The 25919-nt window shown below is 42.2% G+C and overlaps 1 protein-coding gene across 3 annotated transcripts; it reads left to right on the forward strand.

The window, feature by feature from the left end:
* The first annotated feature begins 11754 nt into the window (after positions 1-11754).
* On the forward strand, positions 11755-25649 carry LOC136764211 (annexin A10). Of its 3 annotated transcripts, XM_066718062.1 has the most exons (12): positions 11757-11919; positions 13988-14063; positions 14469-14563; positions 17571-17684; positions 20880-20970; positions 21078-21157; positions 21358-21411; positions 21610-21703; positions 22790-22885; positions 22983-23041; positions 24116-24238; positions 25320-25649. In XM_066718062.1, exons 1-12 carry the CDS (start codon positions 11902-11904, stop codon positions 25386-25388), a joined length of 969 nt encoding a protein of 322 aa, XP_066574159.1. In that variant the 5' UTR covers positions 11757-11901; the 3' UTR covers positions 25389-25649. The 3 variants fall into 3 exon arrangements, with proteins under 3 accessions (XP_066574161.1, XP_066574159.1, XP_066574160.1); XM_066718063.1 differs by lacking the exon at positions 22790-22885; XM_066718064.1 differs by lacking the exons at positions 13988-14063; positions 14469-14563 and having other exon boundaries at positions 11755-11919.
* The last annotated feature ends 270 nt before the right edge of the window (positions 25650-25919 follow it).

A 25919-nucleotide genomic window follows, 5' to 3' on the forward strand; every position in this document is an offset into this window, starting at 1 on the left:
TATAGGGACACACGCACCCGGGGACACAAATGGAAATTGGGCTTCAAGGCATTCAAGACAGAAAACAGGAGACACTTCTTCACACAGAGAGGCGTCACAATCTGAACAAACTCCCCAGCGATGTGACTGAAGAGACAATTTGGGAACATTCAAAAACAGACTGGATAGGATCCTTGATCACTTAGTTATTAATGGACACCAAACGAGCACGATGGGGCGGATGGGCTCCTCTCCATTGGACACTTTCTTATGTTCTTATGTTCTTATAGGTGACCAAGGAGCTGTGTTTGGGCACAGTGGTTGAAAGGTGGCGCTGTCGCTTTAAGAGAGGGTTTCAGAGGTGAATAACTTTCTGTAAGAGTATTTTTCTCTGGACTCTTCAATAAGTGGTTCACTCTGCATTTATCTGCCTACAGATGTGAAACCCTGCACACCACTGGACTGAACACTGGCAGTATACTTCCAAATTAATAAATAATATTTTGAATATCAACCCTGCAGTCCAGACTTGTAACATTACCCTTTACAACAGTCAGACTAATTAGAGTTCACATGCTGGTTTTGCATATTAATGATTAAAAACATGAGACAGGTCTGATTCTGAAATGTGGGACTAATAAAATGGCAGGATTTGGGCTGTAAGGAGAACAGTGTGACTTTGATATTGTTATGGCTGGTTTGAAGTGGAGTCTGTCTGACTGTCAGTCATCGATGCTCTGCTTATTGATTGTTGCTGCAATGTGTGTGTGGTTCTATGACAGTGGCTATGTTTGCAATTTGGAAAGGGAAAAAAATGCTGTTGAAGCGATTCTGTGTGTCTCCCCTAATCTCAGTTCGTCTGCACCCTCCCTGAATTCAATTATCGTCACTAGTGCTGCAACTCAATTATCTCAAATCCTCCACTTATGACTATGCCTATTTCTTGCGCCGAGCCACCGTCACCGTTTGATTTCTTAATCATAATGATCACTTAAGGAAGCTAAGTAGTTAATCAGCTAAAAAAAAAAATTGCTTTCATTCAGCTTTATCTGTGGTGCTGAACTCCAGAGTCTCTCGCACCAGAAAATAGACGTCTGTGTTAACGTTTGCCTCGGGTGGCAGAAATACAAATTCCCAGTCTCCAGCTTCATTACAGACCTGAAGTACATTTCCTGCAATTCTTCACAGCAGGACCCAAGGACTTTGTCAATCAATATTCAGCTTAGCTACATTAAAACAAGCATGATGAAACCTTAAATAGTCGTCGATCTGACGGCGAGAGAGGAGCGGAGGAGATGTGCATCAACTTTGCGATGAGATCTCGACCGTAAAGGACATCCTAAAATGTAACAACAGCAGTCTTTCATAACAGTGATTTAAACATCATGTCAAGGAAATGACAGTAAATAAATAAAAACGTTTGACTTTGTTATGCTTTGTTTTCTTGTCCGATGCCACATTGTACTTGTTATACTTCGAAATGCGTTTACGTACAAGCATTTGCAATTCAGGCGTAGGTCAAACTTTTGATTGGCTCTTCTAGGCCAAAATCGTAAGTCTGAATTTCAGTGTCTGTATCTGTAGCCGTCTGTAACCCCAGGGTAAGTAGATACACATTTGTTGATGACAATGGTGGATAGATAGGTAACAGTTTGAGACTCCTGGTGCTAATTCATTTTATGCTGTGTTCAAAGACGTGGTAAAACAACAACAGATTTCAGATGTTTGGTCTTTATTTCAATCTGTTGTCTGGCATCTTAATTCTGCGCTGAAAGTCTGTAAACTGTCTGGGAAGGTGTTCTGGGAAATTGCTTCAATCACCTCACAGCAGGAGCAATTTCATCCAGATGAATTAAAACTCCAGATCAATCGCAGCACTTCTGAAGTCAAGCAGTCAGTTTTCACACTTCCTCCGGAGATGAAAGATGCACAACACGGAGCTGAAAGTGCTCATTTAGCAAAGGCGCACTGTTGACGAGCATCCCTGGAATAAACAGTGCGTTGATGTTATGGTAATTAGGCCGGTTCGCATGATAAACAAAGAGAACCAGCATTTCTGTCGTGTAGTAAAAAAACACCATGTCTTTAGTCATCAGCTCAGGGTTCCTGTGACATGTCGGGCCTCAGAGTATTATGTATTATGTGCAAACATGGGGTCAGAAAAGTGTTGCAGGGGGCCCTCTTAACCCAAGAGAAATCGCCAGCATCCGAATGACAGCTTCCTTACGAATATCAAAGACTTGAAATGTTACAGCCGAGCCTGTGAGACCTATTAAACTGGCTCCACTACTTTATAGGTTTCAGATGATACAGGGAAAGGCATTTGTAAGTGCTCTCCTGATCATGGCAGTTAAACATGGCAGCTGAGAATGTATATTATTTTGGTATTATTATTATTATTATTATTATTATTATCATGCTTCACAAAAGCACAAAAGCATTGAATACAAATGTTGCAAGTTTATTCCTGTTAGTCCAGGAGTTCCTGTTACTTTTCATCGCTGCAAACTCTCCTGTCAAGGTCATGCAGGGAAGACGGCACTGTTATGATACACACGCATTTATCTCGGCAAGATTTATGTGTTATAAATGAACAAGGGTTAGTCAGGGAGGCTGGTGCATGTGAATAATTGAACGGTCGCCCACACTCGTCTGCAGCCCTGAACAGGCAGGCTGTGCACGGAGACATTTTCATGTTCTCGGTGTTCTCACACTCACAACGCCCAGCTCCGCTGCCCTGTTCTGTCTTTTATCTTCTCTTTTGTTGTTGTGGGGGTGGGAAGGGGGTCCCTGAGGTTGCTGGATTTGTTATACGTGTTATGCATTTATATTTTATGATCCAAAAAACAAAAAAATATATCATAAATATATATAGACAGGTGACAAATTAAAGGAAAAACCAACACAAAGTGTCTCAGTAAGGTGTTGGGCACCACGAGCCCCAGAACAGCTTCAATGCTCTTGGCACAGATTGTACGAGTCTCTGGACTCTACTGGGGGGATGAACTCCATTCTTCCAAAGATATTCCCTCATTTGGGGTTTTGATGATGGTGGTGGAGAGCGCTGTCTAACACGTCGGCCCACAATCTCCCATAGGTGTTCAACTGGGTTGAAATCTGGTAACTGAAGGCCATAGCATATGATTCACATCATTTTCATACTCATCACACCATTCAGTTACCCTCGTGCCCTGTGGATGGGGCATTGTCATCCTGGAAGAGACACTCCCATCAGCATAGAAATGTGTCACCACAGGATAAAGGTGATCACTCAGAATAACTGTGTAATGATTTGCAGTGACCCTTCCCTCCAAGGGAACAAGTGGACCCAAACCAAGGCAGGAAAATGCCGAAGGCCGAAGTAAAGCACAGCATAACAGCATAACAGAGCCTCCAGACCCCTTCACTGTAGGGGTCCAGCAGTCAGGCCTGTCCCGTTCTTTTGGTGTCCCATACATGTACTCGCCCACTTGTGGAGAATATGGTGAAGGATGACTCATCTGACCAGATCACTGTTTTCCACATCTCTGTAGACCAGTGCCAGGTTTTTGCACCACTGAACTCTCAGATGTGCATTTGTTTTTGTAATGCCATCTTAATCCAAATCGAGGACAACTGGGCCTGCTCAGCATTTGTATACATGCCACAGAGCATAATAGGATATTAATTGCTTAATTGTATCACACAGTACACCTGTTTGGAGGCATCTGCATTCGTTATGTTCCTCCACTCATTTATTCAGGTTTTTCCTTTAATTTGTCACCCATATGTATATAATATAAATTAAAAATTGATTCTAACAGGGCTCCACTCATGTTCAGACAGATGTACCATCGTCTGTCCCTTTTCATTTTTCCCTTTATGTGCTACCCAGTGAAGACAAGGCAAGGGGGACAAATGGGAACCAGTTGCAGTCAAACTGAGTTTTAAATAAAGACCACTGGGAATATCCCACCGCCACACAGCAGTAAACTGTATATATCTTGCATTGTCCTGCTGTGACTTGTTATCAACACATTTATATGAATCATTTCATTAAATGGATATAAACCCATGTTATTCTGCCATATCTTTTAGTTTAACCATTTGCTTTATGTCTCTCCTTCACCTAACATGAGATGTTAGTCCTCCTAAGGATCTTTTTGTGTGTATTTACTATTTAATGAAACAACAGAATGGGAAAATAAAAAAAAACATGTTGGCATAAACTTTGATTTATGTCCAATCCAACTTAACGCCCACAGTCTATGAACTCATGGCATATATGATCAGTGGCCTCATTCTCTCTTCATAGCCTTGTGTTCATTCCTCGATACCCTTCATTGCCATGTTTATTATTTTATTATTAAAATACACAAATAAAAGTAATCTGGAGTAGAAGATACAATCTTATTCTGAAATGTGAAATGTTGGTATCTTGGCTGAAAGGAGAACAGCATGGTTTGGATATTGTTGTGGCTGGGACAATTTGAAGCAGAGAGGTTTCAAAAACCATAGCTGCTGATGCACCGCTCATTGATCGCTGTAGCGTGTGTGTGTGTGTGTGTGTGTGTGGTTTTCTGACAGTGGCTACGTTTGCAATTTGGAAAGAAACAAGAAGAAGAAAAAAACATTGCAACAATTTGTCAAATGCCTTCCAAAAATGGATTTCCATTAAAAGCCATTTATAGCAAATGCAGTCTTCCTAATGATATTTTTAAATCCCCAGGGAAATTATTGTAACAGGATTATTTTGTGCTTGCACATTTTAAGTTTACAAATGAAGGGTTTTGCCTTTTTGCCTTTTTAGAGATGCAATTACATTTGCATAAAATCTGATCTTGTCTTAACTAATAAGAACAATAATAATAATAAAATCAAAGAGGACAGATTTGCAAAACCCCAAATCTATATTTGGTGACTAGATGGTAGATTATCTATTTGTTGTATTAGACATTCAGGGTTAAGGTGCACTGATATGCACAGGTGCCAGCTACCTGCTGCTCAAGCTAGAGTAAAGTTAGTAACTCATTAATATGCTGTTGACAATCCAGACAGTTAAATGAGACGGCAATCTCATCAGAATAATGTGATCAGTTTATTTTTCTCTTCAAGAAGTCGACAGGTTGCAGAGGAATGCAACCATGGTTGTCTGAGACAGAGAATGCTACCCAAAGGGGATGGGATATTGTCATTACCATGGGAAATCATTAGTACATTGTCTATGAGAAAACTATTGTGTGCCAACAGCCAATCAGCTTCCAGATCTAGCGGGCATTATCAAACATTAATGGTCGGTGAAATGCCCAGCTGTATATTGAATAGAATTAAACATATAAATCAATACGCTCATATAGTGGCTTATACAAAAGGGTAACCATGTCAGTTACAGGACACCAGAACGAAGGGTCAGTTTGCAGCTAGTGGACAGCAAATCCACAGGAAAACACAATTGGTCCACAGTTTTAACTTCAACAGTATCCCAATGTTTCAGAGCAGTCTTAGCATTTCTCATTTTGTTTTAAGTTTGTCTTAAATTGACGTTAGCATTGTCTGTAGTTTGCCTAAATTGAAGTCAATTCAGTGAAAGTAAACAGGTTGTAGAAGGGAGATTTTGTCTAGGACTAGCAGGAATTCTGTTGCAGGAGGAGCCAGGTGGGGCCTGTTAGGTGTGAATTGGGGGTAGGTAGACAAAAGCTACTTAAAGCAGCTGTTGAGAAAGAGCTGTGCTGTTTCTCACTGACAAAAGTTAGGCAGTTGACTAGCAGCAGGAACCAAGAGAAGTATAAAGAAACAAACAAAAAAAAAAAAGTAACATCTAGAAGCATGTGGCCACTACAGTGTCAGGTTTGCAGAATGATTGCCTTCCTGGATGAACTCATCCAAGAAGATTTCATTTGTGAACGTTGTCAGCAGGTTGAAATCCTAGAGATCAAGGTTCGTGATCTTGAGGCTCAGCTTGTCGATCTGCGCTGTTTTAGGGATATAGAAGAATTGGTCAATCAGCCCATGAGAGAGATGGTGTGCAGCCAAAACCTAGGAGAGTTGAGACCTCAGAGCAGGACAGTGTAGAGAACTGCTGGGCTACAGTAGGTCATAAACGCAGAAAAGGGCATGCACAACCCCTAGAGACACCCCAAGAGCTTGAATTGCCCAACAGGTTCCAACTGCTGGACACCGAGTTGGACAGTGACAGCTCAGAGGGTGATGGAGGGGCAGTTGAGCACCAGAGCACCATGGTGCCCACTCCCCCCCAGAACAGAGAGGTAGTAATAGTAGGAGACTCGATCCTTAGAGGTGTAAATCACACAGTGTGTTCTAGTGATAAGGAGACCCGCATGGTATCTTGCCTGCCTGGTGCTCAGGTTGCAGATCTCCCTAAACTAGTAGACGGGCTACTGGCCAAAGCCGGGGGGATCCACTGGTCATGGTCAACATTGGAACCAATAACATAGGAAATGTAGGACAGAGGTTCTGCAAGACAAATTTAAAGAGTTAGGAACAAAACTAAAGAGCAGAACCTCCATGGTAGTTTTCTCTGAAATACTTCTGGTACCACGTGCCAGGCCAGGGAGACAGGCTGAGATTAGAAAGTTTAACACGTGGTTGAAAGCTTGGTGTAGGGAAGAGGGGTTTAGGTTTATGGAGCATTGGTCTTTCTTCTGGGATAGGTGGGACATGTACAAACCAGACGGTCTACATCTAAACAGAAGGGGGGCTAATGCATTGGGAGAGCGTATGTGCAGAGAAATTGAGAATCTTTTAAAATAGGGACCAGGGGGGCAGGGAGCTCTGACAATGGGAGATGTTTCACTAAGGAAAGAAAACCAAGGGAAACTGCCAGTAGGAAAGTCCTGAAATGTTTGTACCTCAATGCCAGGAGTATAAGGAACAAGATGTTAGACTTGGAAGCCACAGTGCTAGCATGTGACTATGATGTTGTAGGAGTGACAGAAACATGGCTTACAGAAAATTATGGGGATGAATACAAGTTGGAAGGATACACACAGTTTAGGAGAGACAGGCAAAATCGAAGAGGGGGTGGGGTAGCATTATATGTGAAAAATGACATTGAGGCAGAAGAACTTGTATTAGATCCCAGTAACGGAACAGAATCTTTGTGGGTCAAACTTTTGAACAAGAGATGTGGAGGATTAGCGGTAGGAGTGTGTTACAGGGCACCAAACTCAGATATTCAGAAAGATGTTGCATTGTACAGTGTAATCAGGACTGCATGTAGCAAGGATGCGGCTGTTATATGTCATTTATTTCATTTCATTCATTCAAATTATGTTGGGAACTATTTTTCTCAGCGGAAGGTTACTTGACAATATATCAGAATATCGAGGTAGATATAGGTTTTTTAGTTTATTAAATTAAAAATTAAGCACATAAATCATTTTCTAAAAACAGCAGAGCCCTCTCGATGCGGGCTCCAACATTTGATAGATGACCTTGCCTTTCGTTAGCGCCTCGTCTTTGGCTCGGGGTGCATAACTCCATTAACGGTCATCTATCAAATGTTAGAGCTGCTTCGATGGGCTCTATTGCTGAAGTAAAGCTGCCTATAGGCTGCTGTGCACTGTCAGTAACACAGATCCCCCCTCTGCCTGATATAACAAATCAACCTTTTTTTGCTGTTCAGATAATGTAGAATTACTGTCATAAACATTAGGGCATAACCCATAAGAGTGTTAAATAATGTGGAAACAAAAAGGTGAAAATAGAAAAATGCCAGGTAACAAACCAATGTTCATATGCAACATGTTTTTAATATATAAAATCTCCAAAATCATGCCATGGAACTGCATGTTACCCTTGGTTCATCACCCAAGATGGCAGACTGAAATCTCATTCAAACATCAAGGAGAACAACATGCTTTTTGTACTTGCCATCTCCATATATTCAATCCCATAACCCCTTTTCAAATGTACAGTTTGTTATTCTTTAGGATGTACGGACTGTGAAATCTTCATGAATTTGAAATGCCTTTGGCTGTACATTACTGCAGATTTTGACTTCACACAATTGATTTTACTGCCTGCATGTGCTTTTTCTGCAGACTTCCCTCTCCTGCATGTTGACACAGCCGGCAGTGCAGGGAAGCAGTCGACGTTTGCGATAGAAAAACCCGGAAGTATGATCCAAAGGAAAGGTCCCGATCGTTTGTGGACATGTTGTACAGATGTTGGGCTGTCATTTCAGAGTGGCAGGTTATATAATAATAACAGCGATCGCCCCGGGCCCCAAATTGTTTTTCAAAAATGAAAGCAGGTGTCTTTTCTGACCACCAGTTCAGAGGGGCTGAATATTTACCCCTGTTGCTCAACCTTATCAGCTCCTTAACAGCTCTGCTTCAAATGTCTGTAATCGTAGAATCAAAATGTCTTATTTGAAAATAATAAGTTGCCTTTTTGCCCAACACAAAGGGATAAATTAAGAAAGGTCAATTAAATACATTGATGCATATCGTGACTTTACTTACAATATGTTTTTCTCAATGGCTTGTACTATATGGACATAACTTTGGGCATTACTAATGCTAGCTCTGCCTGCCTGTAGAATAAATGGTGTGCTTTGTTCCTCATGACTATATCTGTTGGTAAGAACTGATAGACACTGGATAAACATTTGCTCCAGGATCTAGTAAGAGCAGGTTGATAAGACTGTTGCTAATGTAAGGGGATGAGGGGGACATAACATAGATCACACAAATGCAGTAGTGGGAGAGTGAGGTGAGTGCCAAACCAACACTAAGAGTCAACTATATATATGTATATACAGTGAGGGAAAAAAGTATTTGATCCCCTGCTGATTTTGTACGTTTGCCCACTGACAAAGAAATGATCAGTCTATAATTTTAATGGTAGGTGTATTTTAACAGTGAGAGACAGAATAACAACAAAAAAATCCAGAAAAACACATTTCAAAAAAGTTATAAATTGATGTGCGTGTTAATGAGGGAAATAAGTATTTGACCCCTTCGACTTAGTACTTGGTGGCAAAACCCTTGTTGGCAATCACAGAGGTCAGACGTTTCTTGTAGTTGGCCACCAGGTTTGCGCACATCTCAGGAGGGATTTTGTCCCACTCCTCTTTGCAGATCCTCTCCAAGTCATTAAGGTTTCGAGGCTGTCGTTTGGCAACTCGAACCTTCAGCTCCCTCCACAGATTTTCTATGTGATTAAGGTCTGGAGACTGGCTAGGCCACTCCAGGACCTTAATGTGCTTCTTCTTCAGCCACTCCTTTGTTGCCTTGGCTGTGTGTTTTGGCTCATTGTCATGCTGGAATACCCATCCACGACCCATTTTCAATGCCCTGGCTGAGGGAAGGAGGTTCTCACCCAAGATTTGATGGTACATGGCCCCGTCCATCGTCCCTTTGATGCGGTGCAGTTGTCCTGTCCCCTTAGCAGAAAAACACCCCCAAAGCATAATGTTCCACCTAAATGTTTGACGGTGGGGATGGTGTTCTTGGGGTCATTCCTCTTCCTCCAAACACGACGAGTTGAGTTGATGCCAAAGAGCTTGATTTTGGTCTCATCTGACCACAACACTTTCACCCAGTTCTCCTCTGAATCATTCAGATGTTCATTGGCAAACTTCAGACGGGCCTGTACATGTGCTTTCTTGAGCAGGGGGACCTTGCGGGCGCTGCAGGATTTCAGTCCTTCACGGCGTAGTGTGTTACCAATTGTTTTCTTGGCGACTATGGTCCCAGCTGCCTTGAGATCATTAACAAGATCCTCCTGTGTAATCCTGGGCTGATTCCTCACCGTTCTCATGATCATTGAAACTCCACGAGGTGAGATCTTGCATGGAGCCCCAGACCGAGGGAGACTGACAGTTATTTTGTGTTTCTTCCATTTGCGAATAATCGCACCGACTGTTGTCACCTTCTCACCAAGCTGCTTGGCGATGGTCTTGTAGCCCATTCCAGCCTTGTGTAGGTCTACAATCTTGTCCCTGACATCCTTGGACAGCTCTTTGGTCTTGGCCATGGTGGAGAGTTTGGAATCTGATTGATTGATTGCTTCTTCTCCCTTTAAGAGAGTCTCAGCTCGTTACCTGTATAAAAGACATCTGGGAGCCAGAAGTCTTGCTGATTGATAGGGGATCAAATACTTATTTCCCTCATTAACATGCAAATCAATTTATAACTTTTTTGAAATGCGTTTTTCTGGATTTTTTTGTTGTTATTCTGTCTCTCACTGTTAAAATACACCTACCATTAAAATTATAGACTGATCATTTCTTTGTCAGTGGGCAAACATACAAAATCAGCAGGGGATCAAATACTTTTTTCCCTCACTGTATATAAAGGGTTTATTTACAAAGGGGAGGGCAGTATATACAACTATGTACAATAGTCAAACCGGACATGACAACAATAATAATAATACAAATAATAAACAAACACACACAGAGGAACACCCTGGACAGTGTCGGCTAATACTGAAACAAATCTAAGCTAGTCTAGAAGGGAATCTCTCTACAATAACTAAACTATCTAAACCTGACAACTAATACAAAAGGGTGATCATCGCCCCTACCTAAATGCCTAATGTGCTAGACAACATACACCGATCAGCCATAACATTATGACCACCTGCCTAATTTGTGTAGGTCCCCATTTTGCCGCCAAAACAGCCCTGACCCGTCGAGGCATGGACTCCACTAGACCTCTGAAGGTGTGCTGTGGTATCTGCCACCAAGATGTTAGCAGCAGATCCTTTAAGTCCTGTAAGTTGTGAGGTGGGGCCTCCATGGATCGGACTTGTTTGTCCAGAACATCTCACAGATGCTCGATTGGATTGAGATCTGGGGAATTTGGAAGCCAAGTCAGCACCTTGAACTCGTGATTCATCAGACCAGGCCACCTTCTTCCATTGCTCCGTGGTCCAGTTCTGATGCTCACGTGCCCATTGTAGGCGCTTTCGGCAGTGGACAGGGGTCAGCATGGGCACCCTGACGGGTCTGCGGCCACGCAGCCCCATACGCAACACACTGCGATGCACTGTGTGTTCTGACACCTTTCTATCAGAACCAGCATTCACTTTTTCAGCAATTTGAGCTACAGTAGCTCGTCTGTATGATCGGACCACACGGGCCAGCCTTCGCTCCCCACGTGCATCAGTGAGCCTTGGCCGCCCATGACCCTGTCGCCGGTTCACCGCTTTTCCTTCCTTGGACACTTTTGATAGGTACTGACCACTGCAGACCGGGAACACCCCACAAGAGCTGCAGTTTTGGAGATGCTCTGACCCAGTCATCTAGCCATCACAATTTGGCCCTTGTCAAAGTCGCTCAGATCCTTACGCTGCCCATTTTTCCTGCTTCTAACACATCAACTTTGAGGACAAAATGTTCACTTGCTGCCTAATGTATCCCACCCACTGACAGGTGCCATGATAACGAGATTATCAGTGTTATTCACTTCTCCTGTCAGTGCTCATAGTGTTATGGCTGATCGGTGTATATCCCTACGTGTAAACCCATGGGTATGTCACCTATCTACCCGTTTTCCCGTGAACAAAAGTCAATACGAGTTTACAATGTGACCAGAAGAAAACAGAGAAGGAAAACAGTAGGTCATTTCACACAAACACGGTAAGGACACGAAATGGCATTGCGGCAGGTCGGCTCTGTCGCATGGAGAAATGAAGGCATGTAAACAGTAGTCGAGACATCGGATTGGACAGGAGCACAGGCCAGCGCAGTTGAGTGACGGGGATGTGAGCCAATCACAGCCGCACACCTGCGTACACTAGGGATGGGGAGGACAGCAGCGCAGCACTGCGCCGGCGCACGTACCTGAGGCAGGTAACAGGTGCCGCTGCAGATGTCATTGCTAGTGCGCTTGTCCTAACGAGGAGGACTGCACTGACTGTCTCACCACGCCTGACTTCTCTGCCTCGTTTGCTGGTCGTCAAAAAGGCACCATGTTTTCTGGACAGTATGTAAGTTCTTTATTTCTATTTCTTCCTAAAATAGGAAGTGCTGTTTCACACACTGGATCCCATGCCTCGGCTGCTGGGGATACAATGCCGTGTCAAAATACGGGAGAAAGTATGAGTTCAGAGTCGCACAAACGCACACAGCTGTAGATCATTGTCACTCTGTGAAAGGAAATCTGCCTCCCTGATACCTGAAGGGTTTGCCAACTTGTTTTATTAATGGCATCAACATAGTAATTGTAATGGGAAGGAAGAGAAGACGCCTGTTAATGTCTAAATACCGATGATGCTCAGGCTGAGCTTGTCTGTCAAATCTTACTTCCAGGATAGTTGTTAAAACCACAACCTTTCGGAGAATATCCAAAGAGAAGCACTACAAGACAAGACGAGACGAACCCTCCTCAGCATTCAAGCATGCCTTAACCTTTATCGCTTCCCCGACAAAGTAAAAGTTAATGTTACACATCATGTATAAAAGTAAAAGAACACTTCTGTCTAATGGAAATATTGTAGCACTTTTGCACTGTCAGTGTATCTTCCATTTCGGCTTTCTTTCAAGATCAAAGATATGACCGACAGGCTGGTGGTGGTGATTATTATTATTATAACAATAATTATTATAATTTACCTCGTATGTCCGTTTTTAATTATTAAAACTGATCATGATTGAAACTATAATCCCAAACGATATGTCGATAAAACACACTGCCTGAGCATTCCCAATATACCATTACTTTACAACAGCTGTTGCATCTGTAACCAGTCAAACAGGTGCAGCCTACAGTCTCCTCTAATGAAATGCAGTGTATGATTATGGTGTTGTCAGCTTCACCTGTTGAGAGGGTAACAGTGAATAAAGGTTGTGTTTTGAAGGTGGCTTTGCGGGTGATGCTCAATCAATACATACATGCATTTTCTTTACAAAAGAGAGAGAGACGGAGAGAGACAGACACGGAGGGGGAGGGGGAGGGGGAGACAGACAGACAGACACACACACACACACAGAGAGAGAGAGACTGACTGACTGACTGACTGACTGACTGACTCTGAAATGCTGTTTTGAAGTCCAGAACAGCAAATGAAAATGAAAGGAAGCCCTCCTGGCAGCAGATGTGTTACAGCAGTACAGGATGTGATCAATAACTCAACGTGTGTTTGTTTGTTTATTTACTTATTTATTTCTCACAGCCCGTTAGGACACTTCTGTTCACACGGCAGGTTTGCACAAAACACCTACAGATAATTGAAACAACGTCCTTCCGCTGATATTTATTTGTTTATGTTTTTATTTCATTCTACGAAGATCTTATTCTTTCCACGCAGGGCAGGTTCCTACAAAGCCCCAAAGATTACTGGAATGATTTCCTATAACCTCAGTAGAACATCAGATACCGACAGAAAGGAGAAGATGAAGAAGAGAGAAAGAGAGGCAGCATTCAGCAGTTTTCAAATCGATTTTTCCAGACTGTTGAGTCTTAAGTAGGAATAAGAGAGACTGATTTAGCAAAACAAAGACAAGGAAGGAAGGCTACCTTTACTCCTCGGCATCAGTCATTCAAAACAGAAATGCAACAAACCATCTCATCCACACCAGTCTACCAACTCAAGTCTAGCATTTAAGAAACGTTTTAAAATTCAAAATGTAAAACTTTTTTATTGTACGCCACGCTCTCTGTCGGTTTGAATGAGTTGTGTCATAACTTCCTTGATAGTGGAAAAACTGTGGAATCACCAATTAACAAGTCAACCCAGTGTCAGTGTTTTATGGTCTTGCTTCTTGATAGTAATAATAGTTTCCATAGACAGCATGAAGTGTTACTGTGTCCCAGCATGTATCCCTTTACTTTCAATCACTGTGATGTATAGGCGTATCTGCATAGTAGTGTTGTTACCCTATCAGTATTGTGCAAATTTAACGAAATAACTTAATAATCATGAGGACAACAACAATTATCGTCATTGTTGTTATTGTTCATTTATCAAGACAGATGAGTGTACCTGCATTTGAACAAGCATTTATTTATTATTTGTTTGCTTGTTTGTTTATTTTGCTTGTGTGTTTCTATCACAGATGCAAGCCACCATTTATCCAGCCCAAAACTTTAATCCTGTTCTGGATGCAGAGGTTTTGTTTGGAGCTCTTCAAGGTACGGGTAGGACGTCATTTCAAATGGTTCCACCTCTAGAAAAGGCTGGACGGGACATCGTGCCTCTGTGGGGTTTCAGATCGCAGGTGGTGGGAGAAGGTTCATTAGCATGTGTGTGAGTCAAAGGCTCTTCGAATGACCCGCGCTTTCTGAGTGAAAGGGAAGGGCGAGACGTTGCACACGGTACACTTCAGATCTGCCAAACTCACACTCACTGAGGGACTGCACTGGCAGCATCTATGAGCAGCACCCGCTTCAGGTGTCTTTGGGCCGGGATACAAAGGAGCTTTATTTCCACATGGGAGTGAGGAGGAATTTCTAAAACACGTGCATATAAGAGAGGATTGCTTATATCTTGGCTTTATTTAACCTGAGTGTTGTTCTTTTCTGTCTCTCCACGGGCAGGTTGCGAGAAAGGAGTCCTGATTGACATTCTGACCCAGCGCTGCAATGCACAGAGACAGATGATCTCGGAGGTCTATAGGGGGAGATACGGCAGGGTACGAACACTAGTTGTTGTTTTTATTTTATTTTTTTATTTATTCAAACTGATTATCAAACCTACTGAAAGCAGTCTCTGACCTCTTGAATCCTGCTAGATCAGTCTGATCTGGCACCTTGATGTAGTGCTGCAGGCACTTTCCAAGGCCCCCTTTGAGCTGTTTCAGTCTGTTGACTTGAAGTTTCTCTTCTCGAAGACGATCATCCTACTGGCTATTGTGTCGGCTAAGTGGGGGAGTGGGGGAGTAGTCTGTGCATCCGTCTTGTCTGCGTTTTACAGGTGATGGCTGAAGAGGTCTCCATTCCACGCATGGTGTGACAGCTCCTTTGTTCTTTTTAAGGTGTGCTACATTATCTGAGGTTTGTGCTGCAGTGAGCTGGTTTACTCCGGACACATGAATCTGCTACTACAGGTTGGATGTGTGCCTGTATTCGCCTCTGCTATGCTGTCTAAGCAGGTTTGAGTTTCTCCCTGCTCTGTTTGTCTGTCTGACGCTTGGGCGTGGAGTTCACAATCCCGTTGTGTTTTCTTGTGAGTCGTCCCCCGCTACTGCGTGGCTATACCATGAACTGCATTTCTGTGTAAACAAGGTCACCGTCTCATGGTCTTACTGTGCTATGGATACCTAGAAGAACAGTCTGATAAGAACCAGTTTTCTTCAGGGATGTAAGGGCGGGCCAAGTTGTTGACTGCACACAGGGACCTATCAGCAGCTTTGCTAGAACACTTTTCATGTGTCTCTGTGTCAAAGGTGATGCCCATACTCCCTTCGGGAGCTGTTTGTCCATTTCAGATACATAAGATTGCATCCACAACGCATGGGTGGGTGTGTGGGTGTTTCACTGTTTTCTGATATGTGAAATACTATTTCATTATCTTCCTCAGAAATATCAATGTGTATCAGATATTCCAGTTTTAAAGAGACTCGCATGTCAAGCAGTTGGAACCTGAGTTGCATAGTTCCAGTGCCAACTCCTACCTTTATCCCTTGTCTTACACTGAAATACAATTATTCTTCAAATTACAGGTTCCTGAGTCATTAGATGCCTGTTTTCCTATTCAAACATGTTAATGAAATGCTGTGGCAGAAAAACACAGACCGTTCTTTATAGTCTGTGTTGAATAATCAGAATATTTTACACGCACGGCCCATCAGAATAAAATATACAAATAAAAAAACCTGTTTATCAATCAGTGAAAATTTGAGAGAATTACCTTTGATAATTACCCATATAGCCTCCGGTCATTATCACCGCCAATTATTGTTTTAGTGATTACAAATGTAGCAAGAGGTAATAGCCTGCAGTCGCTTTCCTGTGATGGATGTCAGCGCAGAGAGGAATACACCTGGGACGCGTGTTCTGCCTCGTTTTCCCATAAAGAGTTCCTCGGGTGTCACTTTGATATGACTGCTAACCTATAATAATCTCGATATGTTTCCCATAATTATATAATTCCTGATATTGTCCTCATTATGGTTTGCAGTAATTGTAATTAGTTTCCATTGCCATTATGGATTGCTTTTAATTTTTTCCCAACCCCCACGCTGAATAAAATGTCTTAGTTTCTATTCACAGTGTTGATTGGTATGTATCTTACATTAATTTAAAACAGATTACTGATTGTTTCCTCATCAGAAATTCATTTTTTAATTTCAGTCACTTTCCTTTTTTTTTTTTTGCCCTGACTTCGACACAAATTGGTTCTGTATATCCTGTGGATGTGTTTTAATTGTTCTTGTTTTCCTTGAGTAATTTGCCACTGTGACACTCTAAAACTATTTTATCACAAAAAAGTTTAACATCATGTACCGTTTAGTTTCACCCAACAAAAATAGATTTTATTATGAGAAACTTTGCCATTTTGAGGGCTTTGTTTTGTTTCTCCTCTCGAGAATAAATCGGTCTTAATGTAGTACAATGGTACAACTTTATATAAATAGCCTGTATTGTGTAGCTTAGATTCAGTAGTTTTGATCAAGAGTTGTTGTTTTTGTCCTTCTGAAGGTCGCTTGCCACTTCAATTAACTCGACGCTAATGCCAACTGCCGCTGAATCGCATTCCCGCCGCGTCTGAGCCAAAGGAAAGGGTTAAGCCATGGGACGTTAATGGGGCGCAATGTTCAACAATCTGAAAGTTTGACTCTCAGGAGAGTGTAAATCAGACCCCTGCTGACAACATAATAACATGTGGGAACACGCTTTTTGTGTGGTGAATTATTTGGTGAGAAATGTAATAGTAACCCTAAGGGAAGGAAACTCAAATACAGGACCAAGTTTTAATGGGAGGGGAAGGTTGCAGCTGCAATATGGATTTCCCAGGCTGTGGACCGTGGGGATCGGGATTGGCAGCAAAGACTCGTTTCCATATGTTTCATGGAGAAAAAAGGTACCTATTGGTATCTAAAGCAACTAGATGACAAACCATTTTCTGAACTCCTTAAGCACTGCACTCTATATCATTTTTTGGGGGCAATGAATACACAATTTACATGTTTACATTGTTTGTATTCTGATGATGATATTTACTGTTGTTGTAGTTAGATTTGTTCACACAGAGTGTTGGAAAGGTGTTAACGAATATTCAGAGGCCGACACTCTTAATAATCTGCTTCGTAAGAGTCAGACACCGTCAGAATAGGGGCAGTGGCAGGCATTTTTGAGCTAAAAAAAGGAAACCAGGGTCTCGTGTGAGGTGTCTGTATTGTCTGACAAAACACAGAGAGGGTCGAATCTGTCACCTCAGTGGGAGGGCTGCTGGTCACACTTTGCATTCATGGCTCGAATGAATTAATATACGAATGCCAGAGGAATAACTGGTGCATATCCAGGTGGCAGGGTTACAGACCAGAGTTGGGGCTTTGCCGGCCTGCAAGACGTCCACTATATTGATTTCGATGTTATGAGTTGTCTCTTCACTTGGAGTCATTTGGAGAGAAACGATTCAACTGAAAGATGCTTATTTATTCATTTGTTTAAGAGCTGTTCCCCTGGTTGTTTCCACAGGAGCTGATGGCGGACCTTCGGGAGAATCTGTCCCATCACTTCGAGCAGGTCATGGTTGGGCTCATGTACCCGCCAGTGCTCTACGATGCTCATGAGTTATGGCACGCCATGAAGGTACCTTCACACTGAGCTTATCGTGTTATACAATGCATGTTTGTGGGTTGTTGGTTCTTGTTGTAGTAGTAGTAGTAGAATTGATAAGCAAGAAACTTTCTCCATACAGCAGGGGAAGGCAAACCTAGTCTTGCAAGACCATGGTGTCTTCAGGTTTTTATTCCTCGGCTCTTACCCACCTGATTCCATTTGTGATTGGCTGATCTGGAGCAATCTGCCCCTCTCTGGCCGCTCTGTAGGTGCCGATGATTCAGAGAGTCCCTGCTGGTTGGACAGCAGCCCTGCCTCACAGTCACTATAGGGCCATCGTTTATAATTAGACCTTGTGAAAATGTACAGGAGGCCTGACCTAACCGGCTCCGTCTGCCACTCATTTAAATTACCCTCAGATGCCTGGATAACCCAGTCATGCACTCACAACCGTAAATCAGATGTGGGCAGTGCAGCATAAATAAATCTTCTAATTGAAATACAAAAACATATGAAGGTCCTTTTTTTAACTTCAATAAACAATCCGGTACTAAACATATATAGCTAGCAAATCTAATACTCAGCTTTACACCGGATACATATCGGCTCACAAATCACTGCGTAGCCAGAGGGAGCTTGATCTTTCGGAAACTCTGGCTTCCCTGGAGACGTTTCCTCATGAATGTTCAGCGATGGACCTCCATTTGGCACTAAATCAATCTAAATATCGACACTTGCCTCAATGCAAAATGAAAAGCAGTAGCTTTTGTTTCAGTGGCTTTCAAAAGCAACATTGGATTCAAAACCAAGGCAAAGTTATTGTCTGTAATGGAACAATCAGACCAGAAAAATATTGGTAACTGCCCTGGTCTATGCCACACTATATATATGACCTATGTCATAAACGGAGAGACCCACAAAGACTGGGCTGTGGGTAACATGAAAAGGTAGAGTATATATCTGCAGTTTCCCTTAGGCATCTTACCCTGGTAAATTTACTTCAGGATGTTTGCACTTTTAACATGGTTTTACTATGGGTTTACCACATAGTTACTGCCTAGATTATGCTCTGCTATATTAACCAGTAAACCAGTATGCTTGAGCCATATTAATCGGGTATGTGAAGGTGTTGCCCGTGGTCCAGTGTAGTAAACACGGAGAAGGCATGTTACTGTGGTAAAACCAAGTTAAAAGTTGGTTTAACCGTGATATGTGATATAGTAAAGTCTTTGACAGGTCTTTATACAATACTGGGAAAAACAATTATCTGTATTGTCTGCGAAGAATAATATGAAAGAAAAGGAAAATGCAGTATAAATATGATTGGAATAAAGTACAAAGCAATCTGCATCTCTTTGAAACTATAAAATGAAAAATATAATTACACCGAGACATATTTTCCACTTGCATGGTTTAAGTACCGCAGCGCAAATAGGCAGAAACATGACCTCATCTCCCTCTACCTTTGAGTGTCTGAGGAATTAAGAGGCCCTTTAAAATCTCCTCCGAATCTCCGGCGGTTTGAAGTAATACCACTTGACCTAAGCAGAATCCAAACGCCACATTGGGATTTTAATAGCCGGATATATTAGTTCAATCGAATACAAAAGGTAAGGGGAGTGAAGTGTTGCTTTGGCAATTCAGAGAACAATCCCCGAAGGTGACAGAGGGCAGGGGAAGCTGTATTTTCTGAAGCAGAAGCTGCTCTTCCAGTTGAAGAAGTTATCGTAGCACACCTGCTCCCAGCCTCGGAGAAAGTCAACTTGAATAAATCTCAGAGCTCACCTTGTGTGAATACGCGTGTTTGTTAAAACCTGCTTTTGGGTCTTCTGTTTATGTGTGTATTTATGTAAGTGTGTGTGTGTGTGTTTATTTTGATGTTGTCGATGGTGTTTGTTTGTTTGTTTGTTTGTTGGCTATTTTCCTTCCCGTTGGTAATGATTAATTTAGGAGCAAAGACCCAGAGTCGGAGGCCCACAGCTATTAAGTATGCGTATGACATCATGCCTTGGTGCTCTTGTGCATCAAACAAACAAACAAAACTGTTCTATTTTAAAAGCAGCGACACAATTTTCAAATGTAATTTTAGTGCTATTTTATCCTATTATTTTGTACACACTTGACATCAGTATGATGTGAGAACATAGTTGTACATACATCTATCAATTGAGCCTTAATCAAATACTGTTCTTGTCTCATTTAAGACCAAGAAGCATCACAATCGCACTTTCAACACATGCATTAACATCCTAAGACTTTATTAACGTATGTTCCTTTTAAAATGCTGGTTTCAATTGGCAGCCATTTTCACTGCCAAAGCATGAATATGTTTAGGATGTTATTTGTTACAAACCGCTTTTATGTTATTGTAAATTCCATGAGTCGCTTGGAGTGCAGCGAAGTACGATGTGAAAACTCAGCAGGTGAAGCATTAGGATCAGCAAATACAGGGCCTCCAGGACACCCACTACATAGACTGTGGATGGACTGGCCTGAATGAGCTTTGTGGGTCTTACTCAGTGGCCCATTGGGGATTCATTTCCAGTATTTTCACAACTGGCAAACAAAAGTGGCAATAAGTTGAAGATAGAGTTTTAATTTGTCCTACCACTGAACAAACAGCCTCTACCATGCTGAGCTGGATCTCCTGTAGCTACTGCAGCGAGACAGCGAGGCAAGGTCTCTGTTTGAATGAAGTTCTCTCCTATTCAGAAGCAGTTTAGTTAAAAGCAACTTGCCATTTCATCGAATTTATCCTGCAGAGCTTTGAATTGTACAGTTCCCAACACCGAACTTTTTTTTTTTTGTATATATAGGTTATATTTTAAATCTGTAATCCATTATTTATTTTATAGGTTACAGATCTATACTTTCAACCTATAAAATACATACATGGATTACAGTCTATAATATATTTAAAATGCATCCCCCTATATATCAGAACTGAAAACAAGACACAAGCCATGTCGGTACAGGACGATAAAAGCAATCCTTTAACAGATGTATGTGTCCGAGACTCCTCTCCGCTCCACGGCAGCTTCTTGACACGTTCATGTGATCAATACGGGCATTTTTCTTTTCTCTCTAATTGGAGAACGTGTAATGAAAGCCCTTAAGCCCATTCCCACTAAACTGAACCATTTAACAGCAGTGGCTACGCTGGTTACTTATTCATAATTAATCAAGACGGCCTTTTTTTCCCCCCTCATTGTACTGATTTTGTAGGGAGAGGAGACGCAGGAAAACCGCCTCATTGATATTCTTGCCTCCCGAACAAACGAGGAGATGTACTTGATCAAAGAAGCCTACTGCATGGGTAATTCCCGCTTTAATCACTGCCACGGTTTACAGCTGAGATGCTTTCAGATATGGCTGCAGTCTTTTCCCGCCTACAATAAACCGCTCTGCTGCTGCTTTTGACAGAATACAGCAGCGACCTCCTGCAGGACATCTACAATGAGACGTCTGGACACTTTCGAGACACGCTGATGAGTCTAGCCCAGGTACTGAAGCCTGAGGGTTTGGGTTGATATTGGTGGCACCTCTGAGCTTTTCAGATGTAGCATGTTCATATAAACATCAATGTTTTATTCCCTGTTAAGATAATCCTTAAAATATCCACTCTATCCAAACCATTTTGCTAATGGGCACATTATACCAAATTGAACTCAACTTGTATTCATGGATGCATTGTTGTCCACAGGGCATCAGAGAGCAGGGGTATGCCGATCCGGTCAGGGCTGCTCAGGACGCAATGGTAATCAAAATAAAAACCATGGGCCAACTCTGTGTAAAACTCATTGTGCTTTCCCCGCTAAACAAATGGCGTTGTGGCAAAAACAGTTGTAGACACCAGGGGAGGTTCTTAAACCATTGTGAAATAAAATCTGCATTCCAGAGAGAGAGAGAAACTAAACTAAACACAGAGAATGACGCGTCTCCTGTCCCCATGCAGGTCCTCTGGGAAGCTTGTCAGCAAAAGACAGGGCAACATAAAACCATGCTGCAGATGATCCTGTGCAGCAGGAGCTATCAACAGCTGTGGACGGGTAATAATGGAGAAACCTCTTTAGCACATGTGTGTCAGGGCTTAATGGGAGGGGAGGAAACGGTCACAAAAGACAGGAATGTTAAGAGCCCGCTAATGTCCCGGGGTGAGTTTCAGGCTTTATCAGAGGACGGATGGCACACTCCAAGGAAAAACACGTTGGTCTGTTATTGCACAACTCGTGGGCGTTTGTGGTCAGACGGGGGTCACGATATGGTGGTGGGTGAGAGGAAGAGTTTATTAGGCTGTGAGGTCCCTGCTGTCTCTTGTGTGTCCAGATTCCCGAGGGATGGGACAGAGCCGAGCAGTAGTATATATAGCATCATAATCATCCTTATCATAACCACAATAACAACAGGACTTGTCTTGAGTCCACAATCCCCGCTGTTTTTAAATGCCACGGTTACAAGTGAATGAAAGTTTAATTTATTGCCACAAGGGCGGATGGATTAATCTCCCATAGATGTGTCCTCCCTGTCCCCCAGGAAGTCATGTTGTAGAGCCCTAAAGAGACGTGTGGCTCGAAAGGAAACATCAAAGTTGAGAGGAAAGAAACAATAGTGCCGTGGAGGCGTTCATAATTTAGCAGCCAGCATCTGTGGCTGGCCAGACAATAAGTACAGTGCATTAAAGGAAAAAGAAGAAAAAAGACATACGGCAACTTCTTCAAAGGACTATAGCAGGAAGTGCCACAGGCTGAGAGAGGATTACGGAGAATCGCAGATCTTATTAATGAAGTGAAATGTAAAATGGTACAAGCAGGGAGTGTGTCTCCGAGGCTCCGTCTCTCTGTGCTGCTGTGCAATTAGGCAATCAGCTGTAATTGTCCGGGCCTGCGCTCGGTTACTGCACTGCTTATTGACTGCGGCGCTCCTAATGCACTCACTGTGCATTTAGCACTAATTAACGTGTTCGCTCGACACTTGCACGCATGCATGCTGCCCTAGCGCTCATTTCACCATGCAAATTAATGACTGCTTTGGGTGCTATGGTGTTGATTAAAGCATTACCATCACCTTTTAGCAGAAACCCAGCCATGGCCACTGATCGAAACATGTCTTGTTATTGTTGTGTTTGTTTGTTTTAGTTTTTCAACAATTTCAAACTATTTCCGGCTATGAAATTGTGGATGCCATACGCATGTGCTACGATGGGTATTTCCAGGACCTGTGTGTGGCAATCAGTGAGTATTAACGCGGCCCTGAAAGAAGCAAAACTATTTTACAAATATATGTTACTAACACGTGTCTGATGCTGTTTTCTTCTCTTCTTTTGAAAAGTCATGTGTGTCAGAGAGAGAGCCTCCTACTTTGCTTACAGACTCTACAACGCCATACATGTAAGTACACAATGTGTGCTGATATGACAAGAACATGATCATGTGCAGAGCTGCTATACTTGACACACCCACTGCGTTTCACTATTGGATAAAAGCAAAGGTTATTAGACCTGACAGAGACGAATAATAGACACTGTCTCCCCCTAGTGTTTCCACAAGAAACTGTGTTCGCTCGGTTTGTTTTTTTTCTATGCCAAGGCCCTACAATAAAACCGATGCCAGGTCAAGTGACATGAGTAGAGGAGAGAGAAAATATCTTCATCCCTGCTGTCACTTTATCTTCTAGCAGGATTAATGTTTCATAGGGGAAAATCACACATTTACTTTTTAGAAATTGGTTAAAACAATCTCAACAACACGTGTCACTTCCTGTCCAGTTCTTCAGAGGGGCTCGTTGGGTTTTAATCTTGATCAGCACAGGGGCCCACAGTTCTGGTGTCCCGGCTTTTGTGGTCGGTGTCGGTGTTTCCTCTGCTGAGTGCTTGAGCTCAGTAGCCTTTGCAAAAGGACGCAGTGTCCCGAGCGCAACTGTGTGGAGGGCTGGCCGTGTTTGCACAGCATGCTCTTACACTAAGTAAACCTATTCTGAATGCTTTGTGAATGCATGGAGCACACTTCTGTAAGGTCCTGCTTAAACAATCGGACAAGCTCGTTTATTGACTGAGGCTTAAATGGGTTCTGTCTCAAGGGTATTCAAATACACTTTACAAACCTGCTGAGAAACGTGTTCAACTTTCCTGACCATTAAATGTACACTATGTGACCTCATAATGATAACATAAGACGTATTAATTCAATTGGGAATAAGATTGTGTGTGTGTGGGGGGGGGGTATCTCTGATATAACATTGCCCAGTAATACAGTAAATATTCACTGTATTTAGAAGTAAAACTGAATGCCAAGAAAAGCTGAAAACAAACTAATTTTCCTCAGTAGCTTTTCTTTGCAAGTTAAAAGACTGCAGGTATTGTTGACCTGGCCAGCTGGGTTGTGTTGAGCCCATGACTGCCACTGAAGCTGACATCACCGTTCGGTCTCACCGTGGTGCTCTCTGGTTTGTGTTTGTTACTGTAGGATCTGGGTTTTCACAATAAAACGGTCATCCAGATCCTGGTGTCTAGAAGTGAAGTCGATCTCAGGGTGATCAGACAGAGATACAAGGAGAGATACGGGAAGTCCCTTTATCACGATGTCAAGGTAAAAACATGAAATCTCTCTGTCTGTCTATCTATCCATCTCTCTATCTGTCTGCCCATATGTGATGCCCAGTTATTGTATCAGTTCTCTGTGAAATGTTCTGTGAACGTCTTAGTAAAAATGTCTCCGTAATGCTTCGTTACACTGATACTGAATTTTGAGTCAAATGAGCCAAACTCTAGTCTTAACTTCTTAATTATTGTATTTTTGTGATCATTAAAATCACAGAAACGCCAGCTTGGATGGGAGCTTCTCTGTTTGTAGATTGAAGCCCTATAATCGAAAAGAAAGCTCAGGCACACAGAGATGTCCCTATAGCATTTTATAAGCTATCTAAGATTAAAGATTGACCTTGATTGAACACAACTAGTCATAATGATATATATATAATTGTGTATTAAACTATGAATGCTTTCATGCCACAGAGGCATGTTATCCACAGTCTAGGTTTTGGAGATAAAAAGATGGAAAATAAATGTAGAAAGAAGCAGCAGCCTGTGTGAGCTCGGCTTCTTGAGCACAGTCTGACAGCTGCCTTTTCAGGAACAGCAAGTATGCATTAAACCAGGGAAATGAAGCCGTCGTGGTTTCCCCTCGGTGGACGGGCATTAGTGTTGGTGGGAAACGAAGAGCTTTGTCTTTTCCTGGAATATCTCTCTTTGGAACGACATCATCAACATTTAACAAACAACATTTCTGTAACAGGAAAAGCAGACCTTCGGATTTGGAATGAGTTAGATTTTTCTTTTAACGTCAGCATTTAGTCATTTCATTTTTTAATTTTATGTCGGAGTCTCCCCAGTCCTGTACTGTAGCGCTGGTTGCAGTGAGTATCCTGTGAAAGGAAGCCCCATTTCTCAGTGTAAAGATATGCATTTTCTGCTCTATTAGAAATGCTGTGAGCTGGTTTAAGGGCAACTTAGTAAAGCACAAATGGGGGTGGGGGGTAATCACACTGCACACTAGGAGCCTCTTCCAAGCAAATTATGGGTTTGGATTTGAGGACTGGTGTTTTGGTCAAAATGTTTCATTCAGTTTTATTCTGGCGATTTAATATGTAAATGTTCTCCCTCCACTCCAGCACTTCGCCTCCGGACACTATGGGAGTGCGTTGCTGGCGATCCTGGCAGGCGATGTTGAAGACTACTAAAGACACGGAGAGCCACAGTGAGAGCCGGGCCATCCAGCAGGGAGCTGTGCAGTCGCACTGCAACCAGAGTAATTCAGGCTTCTAAACATGACATGAAATCAGAACATGAATATGCCAGTTATAAAATGCAATGAATTTGATCTTAAGAAAGAAGCACAAATATTTTATTAGCCATTCATGTTAAGATGAGAGAACGGCATAACTTATTCAACAATATTGTCTGTTTCTCGCATTTCCAATTAAAGAGACTTGAGATAAAAATGCTGTTTCCCCTTGAGTTTACTTAAACTGTTACCACAAGCCACTGCTTAAAGACACTTATTTTGAAATAAATTGTTCCTAAAACAGATCTGTAGACGAGCACACATGCACACGTAAACCGACTGCAAAGCATTTTGAATTAATTCAGTTTTTAAATTGAAATGTTGGGCGACGCATCTCACGTAATTGAATACCCCTGGTATAATATTAAATCTTTCTCACATTCTTAAAGCTTCCACTGCATTATTAGATAATAGTTCAATTAGATAA

The sequence above is a fragment of the Amia ocellicauda genome, chromosome 12 (assembly GCF_036373705.1).
Source record: "Amia ocellicauda isolate fAmiCal2 chromosome 12, fAmiCal2.hap1, whole genome shotgun sequence".
NCBI lineage: Eukaryota > Metazoa > Chordata > Actinopteri > Amiiformes > Amiidae > Amia > Amia ocellicauda.

Coding starts and splice junctions, on each gene's coding strand:
- LOC136764211 (XM_066718062.1), top strand. Junction 22,886..22,982: donor GGACCTGTGTGTGGCAATCA/GTGAGTATTAAC, acceptor TCTTTTGAAAAG/TCATGTGTGTCAGAGAGAGA. Junction 23,042..24,115: donor GACTCTACAACGCCATACAT/GTAAGTACACAA, acceptor TTGTTACTGTAG/GATCTGGGTTTTCACAATAA.